Source organism: Ostrinia furnacalis, unplaced genomic scaffold (assembly GCF_004193835.3).
Source record: "Ostrinia furnacalis isolate ACB-3 unplaced genomic scaffold, ASM419383v2 OfSCF2663, whole genome shotgun sequence".
Taxonomy (NCBI): Eukaryota; Metazoa; Arthropoda; class Insecta; order Lepidoptera; family Crambidae; genus Ostrinia; species Ostrinia furnacalis.
The window spans coordinates 407,133-419,759 of record NW_021132902.1 but is presented as its reverse complement, the minus strand read 5'-3'; the positions used below and the strand labels follow the sequence as shown (position 1 = coordinate 419,759).

Genomic DNA, 12,627 nt, shown 5'->3' with positions numbered 1-12,627 from the left:
ATATGTATGTGGCGCGCACGCACACACTGGCAAAATTTAACGTGGATTAGCGGGGAGCCAGTCGTGGTTGCGCCGAGTTGAGCCTTGCGCGCTCACATACAAACCGCGCTCGGTGCGTTTCTATGAAGATGAACTACTCATTTGTATTTACTCTGCAGCTACTCACCATTAGAATGCATACAGCACAGCACAAGAGTTGCAATGAAGGCTGCGACCGGCAGAATGCCAGCCAGGATCAGCAACGCGTGCTGCGCTGGGGAGTGCTTCGTGCGGGACACGCCGCAGCTCGTGATGTTGTGCACGTTGTAAGTCTCCAGGATCTCCTGGAACTCCGTCCCCAGGGAGCGGATGGTCGCCTTCATGGCTTTAGGAGTCAGCGCCTCCCCAGACTCAGTTTTCCGGAATTGGAAGCAGGGACTGTAGCAACAGAAATATTATCTATTACTTTCTAATTTTTTTATTATTAAACCTTTTTATTGTCCCGTTAGCCCCTCGTGGTAAGCTAAATATGCTTGTGTTACCAATGGGCTCACCACAATAGTCGAGCAGCGTGGGATTCGAACCCTTGAATAATTATTTTTGTGTTGGATAGCCTTTTTATCAAAGTAGGCTTTAGGCTATATACCTGTACATTACATTACATTACCCTACAGCAAATAGGGGCGGAGCAGTAAAGAAAAATGTTGTATGTATTTAAAAACTGGTAATATTTATACGCGAACTAAAAAACACCATTTAGTAATACACTACACTCACAAGCAAAAGTATGGAATCACCCTACTTGTTCCGAGTGATCGTAAGAACTAAATGACTAAAAGAAGATAAATAGAAATGACACCATTTTAAAGGTAGGTAATATTTTATAAGTACTTTAAATTAATAGTACCTACTATAGATAGTCATTCAGTTCTTAAGATGGCTTGGAACCAAACACAACGGGGGGTGATTCCATACTTTTGCTCGTAAGTATAGTAACCTGTAACCCGTTAAAAATATGAATATTTTTTGTGAATAATTTATTATAAAATATGTTTTTCCTTATTTACTAAAATCACATTTAGTAGTAAAAAGAGTTTTCAATATTTCAGTCGATTGTCCTCTGAAAATACATTACGATTACTAACATGTACTAAAGGTCAAACATAAGCTTGTAAAAAGTACAGTAGCTTGTATAAAACAATAAACTAATAAATATTAAAATATTTATTAAGAAACAACATGGTACATTATTTTGTTATTTTGAATAGAGTATGAGAATATGCCTGTTTTAATGTTAAAACTGTTGGATTCTTGTGTTACTTGTACCAAATCAATAACTTTATTCAGTAGGTCCTACTAATATTACCTGTGCTAAGTACTACTTATACTAGTTCTTCAAGAAAATCATAAAAATAGTTTGCGCGAAACAATCTGTGGGTATACTTAACGTAATGAATAAAAAACTTACCAAAGTAACCTCAGTCAGTCTTTGATACGTACGGTAAGGTACGTAAGGTACGTCTGGTACGTCTGTTGAAACCTATTTTATCATGATTCGTCAGGGACACAATAAAAAAAACTGATTCGCCCCCTCCCCGGGCTACTGCCTACCAGGTTACCCTGCCCCCCCCCCCTCTCGTTCAAAAGCTGGGTACGCCTCATGAAGCTACAAATAAAAATGGAGGCCACACTCCGAATACCTACTTGAAGCACAAACTAAGTATCACTATCTCGCTTTCTGTGGGCAGACTCGCTCTTTCTAAATAAACAAAAAATATAAAATTGCTCAAATTCAATGAAACCAACGTAAAATCTTTATTTCTTGACATAGGTATCATTAAAAATGATAAGTGTAATTACTGGTAAAACGTTTTAGGAAGAAATTACTGTAAAAAATGTGAAAAATGTTTACAATGATCCAATGTCGGAAATCACGAAATAAACACTTACGCGTGGAATCTTATGTCACTTCCAGGACACCACGTACTACCGCAACCACGCACTACAAAATTTTGCACCAATTCTTGTGATAAAACAATGATTATTTCCTGTAAACAATCTCAAACGAAATTAACTGCTTAATAGTTTTAATAATGAAACAGATCGCGAGGCGGGGCCTCTCAGGCCGCGCGCGAACATTAGCGCGATTGACAGCAACACGGGCCTTGTTACCGCGGCAGATGCGTATCATACGCCTTTGGGCTACTGTTTTCGTATCACTGATGCAGATTTATAGCGTTTTCTGGAAGAGACAACCGAATAACCCTTTAAAAGAAGAATTGACAAAATAGGACTCTTTTATTTGTTCATCAGTCTATTGACACTATTGCTTTTTTGATGGGAGAAAAATAAATTTACAAAAAAAAATAGTAAGTACAAATAGTAGCACATCAAAGGCGTTTTATGTAGATTAAAGAGGTGGTATTTTACTTATGTGTTTTCCGGTGAAAGAACAAAATAATTATTAGATTGCAAAAGATATTTCTTGTTCAAACATGATAGTAAATATTGAGGGTAAAATGGCCAAACTCATGATTGCTTTTGTTGAAGAGTACATACACATTCATTTGGGAATATTCAACACCCAGTTTCACTTTTAGCCTTATGCATATTGCTCTAGCTTTAGAGCACATTTCTTACAGTACAGTCTTCCTAACTTATGCATTTCTATCATAAAAATCTAGTACATTCTTGAGACCGCTGATCGGCTGACTATTGTCCCTTTCACCAATCCACATTCCTCCCATTTCTTAGTTCCGTCCCATCCAGTCTCTCGACATCCGCGACGCGCGGGTGTAAATGGGTGCATAATAAGGTCCCATTCAAAATCACCCGGACACATTCCTCTGTATAATGGGGAGCACACACCGACGTTTGTATGGCCCTGAATAATCGTCTACAATACGATTTGAATAACGCGCGCGGTTTTTTGGTTGGATGTTTACATCTAGTTGCATTCGGTCGGGTTTTGCTTTTTTTGAAAGCTTTTGTATAAGCCGGTAAAGAAAGGGCTCGGTGGCGATGGGACGTGTCCAGCAGTGGACAGTCGTGGGCGAACATGATGAGGTTTTATTATTTGTTTTATGACTTTCGTCCAACTTTGGGTTAACATCAATAGTTATTTGTGCAAGTTTGACAGTGCAATAATTGTTCTTTGCAATAGCTTCTTAAGTTAATCATTGAGTGGGATTATAATATCTGATAGACTTCACATACTTACTGTACACTTACGATACACTTTAGAAACATGGATTAAAAGAAACTTGGACTCAACTTTTACTACACCTTTTAATGTTGTTCAAAAGATTCTTATCTCTCTAATGCCACTACTTACCACGTATTCGTGTGCCTTCAAAATCGTCACAATACAATTAACTGGACAATAAGCAACTATTACAATGTTATCCAGATCTCAGATACGAGTGGACAGTATACTCGATAAATTGTGGGGGACAAATGAAACCATATTTCAAGATGTTACTCTTTCTTTTCAAAGGTCTGTGTGATCTATGGTGAAGTTAGTATACGTTGGCAGTAACAATAAAGAATGAAGAATGCATATTATTGTTACTTTATTTAAGTCTCAATTTTAAGAGAATAAAATTTTATACCTGTAGACTTTAGACTCTTACCAGGACATTATAGTCGACTGACGACTACGATTAAAAATCAAACCATAAAAGTGTCATGAAATAACTTCATGCAGTAAAGTCGTATCAGTAAAACCAAATAGTAATTATAACTACAATAAAAATCACCATCAGAAAAAAGTTCTCAAGTTTGTTAAACTGTTATAGCTCTACGCTTCAGCTTCAATTAGTCCTGAAGGTGGTCTCAAAATGATTCAGTTCAAAGGCACAATCGTTAGTGTAGAGGTTGCCAGAACAAATTCGGCCTTATTACGACGCGATACCTTAGACACCGGTAAGATAGAAGCAGAACCATCACTATCGGAAAAAAGTACTCAAGACTGATAAACTATTTTCAGCACCATGCTTCAACAGTCAAGATCTATGGGATAGTCCCGAACCTCAAAATGATTCAGTTCAAAGGCGCAATCGTTAGTGTAGAGGTTGCCAGAACAAATTCGGCCTTATTACGGCGCGTCCGATCGCCGATACGATATCGGACACCATCGGCAGATAACATCGGCGCGATTCTCTTCGTTTAGGGTTACGCCGCCTTCGTGATTTGGTCAAAGTATTTATCAAGTTCTGTCTTAAAGTGTGAGTTGGTGAACAAAAGCATACATCATTGGTGTCGATAATCCGGGCTATTACAGGCGGGATAGTCCGGGCTATTGGCTTTGTCTGTAGACTGCTTTATGTGATGGTTTTGTGCACCGTTTTTGCTTAGCATGTAACGATCTAATAAGTAACAACAACAAAAAGCTGCCCAAAAATGCCATAAATATGCAAGTGCACGTATGAGGTCAGTAAGGTTTTGCACATACGGATAAAATATTATGCTTGCTTGTTTATTCCATTTAATTTATTTTTCACATGAGTAGACTGAAAAAAAAACTGAAGTTATATTGTTATGCTACTAACAATACACATACACCAATGTGTTATGTGCATAGTTAATTAAGCATTAACGTGTAAAACACAGCAATTAAGCTGAAATTGCGGGAAATGTAAACCTGCACAAGAAAACATGTTTGCATTTGATGTTTGTAAAACAAGCGCGCGGCGCGGGTTGGCTTGCGGTTGTTATTTTTTAGTTTCCATTCCATAGTTTGTAAATTTGGAATATTGCAATGGTATTTATTCGGGGAATGACGCTATTGTTATTTGGGCGTGACAATGCACGTGATAGCTTACTAAATAAATACCGTGTGGATTAATTGACCAGGCGTGAAAATTATTGTTAGCGAAAAGTGTTCACCAAAATAATACTTATTTAGACTGTAATAGGTTATATCACTTAAAAGTTTCCACAGATTTATGTAGACATCAACGTATCTTATCTTAGCTCAGTGATTAGAGAAGACAGGCCAGACGAAATATTTTTGATTCAATTCTCGTCTTAGTCAGTCTTTTTTTAATTAAATCATTAACATATCATTATTTTGTTCGATAAAGACATTTAACGAGATATTTTCGTCCTGGATTTCTTACCCTCGAAAGTTTATTAAATATTTTTTATATGTACCAAATGAAGTCCACTGAAGCGGGACCAGCCTTATTCCCGCGCACCTGTGAAGTATCGCTTTAATGGGCGTCCGCGCAGCCTCGGATGCCCGCTGATTTATCTTCGTCTCCAAAGCACGCCTTCGTGTTGTATGCTTAATAATGTACGAGTTTATTTTGCATAAACATTGTATGCTCATAATTATACTTTAAAAATGACCTAAATATTAACATTTTATTGCTGGCTTAACGAAATTATTATGAAACAATCAAATCTGCTACACCTTCAGGGGGCGTCACATGTACACTTACCTACCTATTTTCTGTCAACTCTGTCTCAAGTGACTAAAAAATTATCTATTTATTTATCTTATATTCGTTGCTTCTATACAAGTATTTTAGGTATATTGACAGTCCACCAGACTACACATTTTTATTGCAAAAGATTGTGTAGCTTGATATTCAGTCATCTGTATATTAAGACACTGCGATTAATGCACTGGAATTATTGATGCAAGTCGCCTTTTGTCAGTTGTCACAATAACCGACAGTTCCTTTAACTGCCCTAAAACTGAATTGATAGTAAGTAATCCCTTTACCAGCAATTTAATTAATGTCAACAATAACTGAAATCGCATAGTTAGTATTGCGCCAACTACACTATTGTCCACTTCTGTTAATTTACAGCTTTGCCCATAATGAGGGTGACGTCACGGGCAAAACAAATGCCGACCGAAAACGGAGGCGATTGCGAACACTCGGCACGGTCAGCAAAATAGTTCTGACCTAATACAATTATTGCTGATTCATAAATCAATAATTTAGTGTCCAATGAATAGGGATATGCATGTTTTTTTTGTATCTTATTTTTATAGCTTTACCATTATGAAAGATCCAATACTTTTATTAAAAAGCTTTGATTAGCTTTTTCATTGAAATCTCGTGATGTCACTTAGCATGTTCAAGCAACTCGCACGTCCAATTACCAACTATTTTTATTTTTTAACTGACAGTGTTACTAAGAATTGTATCTTTCTGTAGATATTATCCATACGGCATACATTTGTTGTATAATTTAACTGTTTTACTCATATGCTAAAGTCTTTTATCATGAAAGTCTTACACAACTAGGATATTAGACATAATAAGCATGCATGTCTCAATCGAAACGTCGCCGGCTTTCCAAAGTCACGAAATTACAGTTTCTCCTTTCAAACCAAGCTGGGAAAATCAGGTGCAACTTTTCAACACTACTTATATCCTGATGATCCTGGGGTCTGTAGTTTTGGTCCGTCTCTGTATACTTTCTGTGAGGAAAACCATTTTAGTTATTATACGAATCTTTTCTATAATATCCTCCCTAATTAAGAGCAACTTTTCACCACTCCATCAGACCCTGGGGCTTATAGTTATTCTGTAGATATGGTCACCCTGGGGTCTGTCTGTAGTTGTTCGTCTGTATAGACGTTCTGTGAGGAAAACTATTGTAGTTATACGAAGTATTTTAAAATAGTAACAAAGGCATGTCTCTGCTGTCCCTCCCAGTTATCAGATGCACAGAAGAAAGCCGAATGCGCTAAACGGTAGTTAGTTAAGCGCAGTTATTATTATTTAGTGCGGCGGCGGGTAAAGGGACGCCCACGCTTCTTATAGCGATGAGGTTAATGTGGATATGACCATTTTCTAATAATTTTTAGAGCATGAAACACGCTTTTCACTTTGAAGATCAAGTACCTACCTCAAGGACCTACCATGGGATCACGGCTTACGAGTGCTTAAAACACTGAATTAATCAGATTTGCTAAACATCTTTCAGGTGCCTTTGGTAACCTTTGCTTGTCACCTATCATCCGCTTTGCATTGGAGAGAAGTCGATCCTTAAATTCGAGCTCCCCTTATGTTCTTCTGATTAATTTCGTTGCGGGGCCAATTACAGTTTAACTTTCCCCTAGGACAAACTTCACTGGTTGAGTTTTTATTGGTGGTCAAGCTATAGATCCTGACTACACAGTCTTTGAGTCTGTTGTATGCAATTTTTCCAGAAGCTAATATTCTTACCTCTCTGATTATCTCTTGTCACATTTTTTTCATAAGCTCTTTGATAGGTACATGAATTTCGAATTACGTGGGTTTTTCGATAGAGGGCTAAGTATTTTCGCATAAAACCGCCATCAATGTAGGATTTCAATTCCTTAAAAGCTACTGCGACAGTTTTTATACATATGAAACTCTCGACTTTCAAATAAAACAGCATTCAACCCGACTCCCAGGGCGCTCCGTGATTACATTACAAGTTAGATGGCAACAAACGGCTCATCTGTGCAACATGCGGGCTCGCGGGACTTGACAGCATTTAGCTGTAGCTGAAGTTTGCTTTCTAGAGTAGAGAATATTATACAGAGGGTGTTTTAAAGTCAAGTCTGAAGCTGTAAAATAGCGAAAGTGAGAAACATAATATACATCTCTATAAAGTACTAATATCATCACTCAAACCTTCTGTACTCGCCACTCTGCCCGGTGAAGCTGGAAAAGCTCTTAAAGCTACCAGCGCGCGCCCCTTTAAAAAAAAAGACAGATCATCATACTATATTATCGCTCAGTGGTTGTAACCAGAAAAAAGGATATCTGATTTGAATTTATAAGAAGAAATAATGAATTTTAAGAAAACAGTTGAAATATCCGCAGAATATGAAGACGAATTTTTTATCAACTAGGTATAATAATTAAAACCTATGCGAGATATTCTTTTTTGGCGTTTTAATTGGATTTGTATAACAATTAGAAGACCAAATTCTCCAGGTTTAAGTCCCTCGATTTAAAGTCCAACTCCCAATTTTAAGTGATATAAACAAGGAACGCGTACTGGTTTTCCTCCTACCACATCCCTAGCAGCCCAACGGTCTCTCGCACGATACTATCGGCGTACGCGCAACTCGAAATCATCCTTTGTTGGTATTTATTAACAATTGTACTGCTCCGATACGCTCGCGATACTACTACTAATTACCACTGTGATTTATTATACGCGTGACAATGGAATATCGGTTACAATTTTTTGTTTTGTTGTTTTTATTGAATTAAGCTCATTCAACAAGGAAGTTTATTTGTTACGTACAGTCAGCGTCAAATAGTTCGTGACACCTAAGTAGACAAAAAGTTCACAAAATATTTGAGGTTGACTGTAAAATTGCACCTACCGAAATGCAGGATAGACTTAAATTATCAACGTCTTAAAAATCTGTACAATGAGACATCTTACGAGTAGGTACTTAGTTGTAATAGATAACATTTGAAAAATGTTTAAGTAGTTGATGTACTGACCGGGTAACATGGAAAGCATTGGGGGAGGCCTATGTTCAGCAGTGGACGTCCTGTGGCTAAAATGATAATGATGTAGGTACTGCTGTATCATGGCTTAGCAAATAAAGTAGACTAAAGGTTTGTTTTTTTAAAGATGTATCTCGATTATATCGTACGTAAACATGTAAAATGACAGGTATTTAGAGGGTAGGTAGATGGCTCTCCACTCCACCTAATAAGAAGCGAAACAGATCTAAACAAACTATCTATATCAAAATGACTAGTCTTACTATGTGCTTACGTGTATGCTTATATAATAGCTTTCTTTCTCCTGAAAATATTGTCTGATATCAACCTTTGCCAACAAGCTAATGTTTTTCTCAGTAATACGATAATTTATAAACATATTTATATTTTAAATACTCACACACACATACACATACATTCACACATTTACATACATGCCTCTCCAAATCAAATCAAAAGTACCAAATATTTCACTTCTCACTTAGTTTATTTGTTTAAAAGCTTAACCACCTTACTCTTGTTACAAAAATACTCAGTAATTTTGTTAGAAATTCATTGTTACTTTTATAATATTATATGGATAAAAACTTACAAATAGCTACAGAGATCGATGACGTATCGGTCTGTAAGTCCTACATTTGTTCTCCCGAAAAAGCTTCAGATCATATAAATAATTCTTCAAATAATCTTAACATATTTCATGTGAATATAAGAAGCATTGGTAGCACAATAAACTTTAATAATTTTATACTTCTTCTAAAAAGAATAAATCTGGATTTAGACTTAATCATTTTATCAGAGTGCTGGTTGAGCAAATGTCCATATCTTCCTAATATTCCTGGCTATCAAACCCAATGTACCAAACACTGTAACCAAAATGATGGTGTGGTAGTTTACATAAAAGACAATATCAGCGCCAAAGTTATCGAGCCCACTATAGATGATGCAAACTGTCTGACTATCCAACTTTTAAATACTAGTGTGGCTATTATCGCTATCTACCGGTCGCCGTCTTGTAAAAATCTAGAAAATTTTACTTACTCCTTAGACAACCTTTTGGCCTCATTGCGTTCCTTTAAAACCCTTGTTCTAGTTGGTGACCTAAACATAAACATATCTCCAGACAATGTTGACCATAATTCTCACTCATATCTTAACCTGTTGGCATCCCACTCTATGCTACCGGCGCACCTATTTCCTACTCGACTCAATAATTGCATTGATCATGTAATACTCAAAAGCGTAAACCGTTCAGTTACCTTGGTTTTATGCCCGTTTTCACCATCAATCCCTAATTTTAAAGCGACCTTTATGAAATATTAGGTAATACCTAACAGGAATTTCGTTTTCACCAACACATAAGGGACACCTTAGGCCTTATGGGAGCACTTTAAAACAGGGGCCCGATTTTCGGCCGCCTAAGTGTTAGGTGACAGTTATACAGTGTGTCCGGGCATGTAGTGATCAAACTTTAAAGGCGTAATCTATGAACAATTTTATCGATGAAAATACTTCAAATTTGGGGCTTGACCCATTTCTCGAAAAATTACATCGATTTAAGTTTTTAATTTTTAGTTTACACCTCTTTTTTAAAAAACAAGTGAAAGGTAGGGTAGCTTAACATTAATAAGCAAATATTTTATATCATGCGATAGCCAATAAAATTATCTATCAGTAGAAGAAGAAAATAGACACAAATTTCATACATTTTATGGGAGTAAGAATGGATTTAATTANAACGTTTTAGGAAGAAATTACTGTAAAAAATGTGAAAAATGTTTACAATGATCCAATGTCGGAAATCACGAAATAAACACTTACGCGTGGAATCTTATGTCACTTCCAGGACACCACGTACTACCGCAACCACGCACTACAAAATTTTGCACCAATTCTTGTGATAAAACAATGATTATTCCCTGTAAACAATCTCAAACGAAATTAACTGCTTAATAAACAAAATAGTAAACAACCACCATGATGGGCCGGATTGGGCCGATGTTGCCACATGGTACCGATTACCCAGGAATTGGGATTGTAATTCCCTGATTCGCCAACACATAAAGCCTAAATGGCCGACAATTTTGTGATTTTTTATTGAACTAGGTAATATTAGTTTCAAATATTAATTATTTATTTGTTTGACTTCTGATTTGGTTAGTGAATTGGCTATTTCGAAGAATTTACAAGGAGATTTAAATCAGAAGATAGCAATACTACAGTTCACACTAAAAGAGAGGTAGGGCCGCAGAGAGCGAGATAGATATAAGTAGGTATTTGACTCAAGTTTTTGTTCCAACTTTGCCCTCCATTTTTATCCTTAGCTTCATGGTACGCCTTCAGTCAGAAAACAACTAGTGGTTCTCACCCGGGGTTTGAGTAGAAGGCGGTATGTGCCGCGTCATGCAGTTGCATGCGCAGCCCGCGCGGCGCTAGTGCAGCGGACATTCGGTCGCGGAGCTGGTTCACCTTGGAGCGCGTGCCTCCTGGCAACACCAGTCGGAGGAGGTCTCGCTCCCTCACTACTACCACCTGTAAACAAATATTGGACTATTATGATGAACCCATTCCTAATGCAAGCATTGCTGGAAAAGTTAACGGGATTATTAATATTTATTTTGTGCTATACAAATTAATAAGTAACTCAATATTGTCACTCTCTTTTAAATTAAGCGGGAGCAGTTCCAAATTCACAAACTTTGGACTTAAAATACCTGCATAGTACATTTTTCAGTAGGAATGTTATTAAATGAATTTTTTTTGTGGAAAGTAGGTAACTGTGCTTACAAAATTTGAATAACGAAATGTAGTTACCTCTATTGTGATTTCGCCAAATCTTTCTGGGTCTTGTGAGTTGTTCGCTCGGACCAACAATCTGTGAACGGTAAATTGTTTTTAAAGTAGGCTAGTTTCCTAAATAAATAAACTTTTAGCCCGCCAATTAGTATCAAAAAATATTGGACACGTATATTTTTATTTGTCAATCAAACAAGTAATTACGAAGTTATGATGCATTGACGTTCCGCATGATGTCAAAAAGTGCTACACTTCAAAGTACGCTTTGACGTCACAGGCCTCTTCGTTTGAACTTTGGCGCGCTTTACTTCTTTCAGTTTTCAATAGTATGAAAAAGTGAAAAATACGTTTCGAGTATTTTTTGATAAATAAACCAACGGACTAATTCAAACTCTTGCTTTTTTACCCAGGAAAAATCCCTATTATGTTTGTCAAGTACCTGAATATTCCATCGGCATAATGTATCAGGTTTTTCATGATCTTCATCTCCCCTGTAGAATTGTTCAGTACGATCACGTCTGTGATATTGCTCAGTGATTTTGATTTGATTGGCGATTCGAAGCTCATATTAACGATCTTGTAGACTATGGGCAAAGCGTCTGGGTCCTTATCCACTGCTTTTACCGTAGCAATGATCGTGTCAATGGGCACGTTTAATCGAACTCCCACAGTCATGTTGGCGCTGTCGAATTCTGGCAGGTGATCGTCAATGTCCAAGATTTTGACTAAGATCTGGATTTCTGAAGGGTCCTGTAGTCAGTAACAAATCCTTTTAAGATATCATTTAGATTTGAAACCTAGTAGGTAAAGTGGTTTCTGAGTTTTTACGTTTCTTGTTTGAAACTGGCGTTAAAATTTGCTTAAGAATAAAAAGTGTATCTCACCAATCTGTTATAAGACTTGCTAAGTCGAGGACTGGTTCCGTATTTGAAGCATTTAACCGTAAGCATTATTCTGGACAGTTCTTCTCTATTTAACCTTGCTGCTGCAGTCAGCAACGCTTTGCTATCGTTTGTTCGTTCTAATTTCACTAGTGTGAATTCGTTTCCAGCTGTAAAATTAGATTTATTATTAGTCGCTTTCAACACCATATTATTATAGTCGGATAGATATTAGTTAGAACTAGAATATTAGCCTTTTTACCTGTAATGGCATAGTCTATTGCAGCGTTATCGCCAATATCTTCGTCAATAGCTTCTAACACTCCAATGACAGTTCCTATGGGAACTTCTTCTTTGACTGTCATTAACAGAGGTGGGTCATCCTGCAAAAAACCAATTACATTCTGTATAATCTTTCTCATTTTGCAGGTATTTGAACTCCGACTAGTTGAAGAAAATTACAAAGAAAACTGAGGGATAGAACACTGAAAAACTTGAGGAACGGTGTGATA

The 12,627-nt window shown here is 36.9% G+C and overlaps 1 protein-coding gene across 3 annotated transcripts in view; it reads right to left on the bottom strand.

The window, feature by feature from the left end:
- Positions 1–12,627, bottom strand: part of Cad74A (cadherin 74A) — a 30,357-nt gene that overhangs the window by 690 nt on the left and 17,040 nt on the right. For all 3 annotated transcript variants that reach the window (XM_028309224.1, XM_028309223.1, XM_028309222.1), the window contains 6 exons: positions 12,378–12,498; positions 12,119–12,285; positions 11,674–11,984; positions 11,253–11,313; positions 10,807–10,970; positions 167–417 (listed from right to left, as the gene is read on the bottom strand). In XM_028309224.1, the coding sequence (XP_028165025.1) occupies positions 167–417; positions 10,807–10,970; positions 11,253–11,313; positions 11,674–11,984; positions 12,119–12,285; positions 12,378–12,498 (1,075 nt within the window). The remainder of the gene's footprint in view (positions 1–166; positions 418–10,806; positions 10,971–11,252; positions 11,314–11,673; positions 11,985–12,118; positions 12,286–12,377; positions 12,499–12,627) is intronic.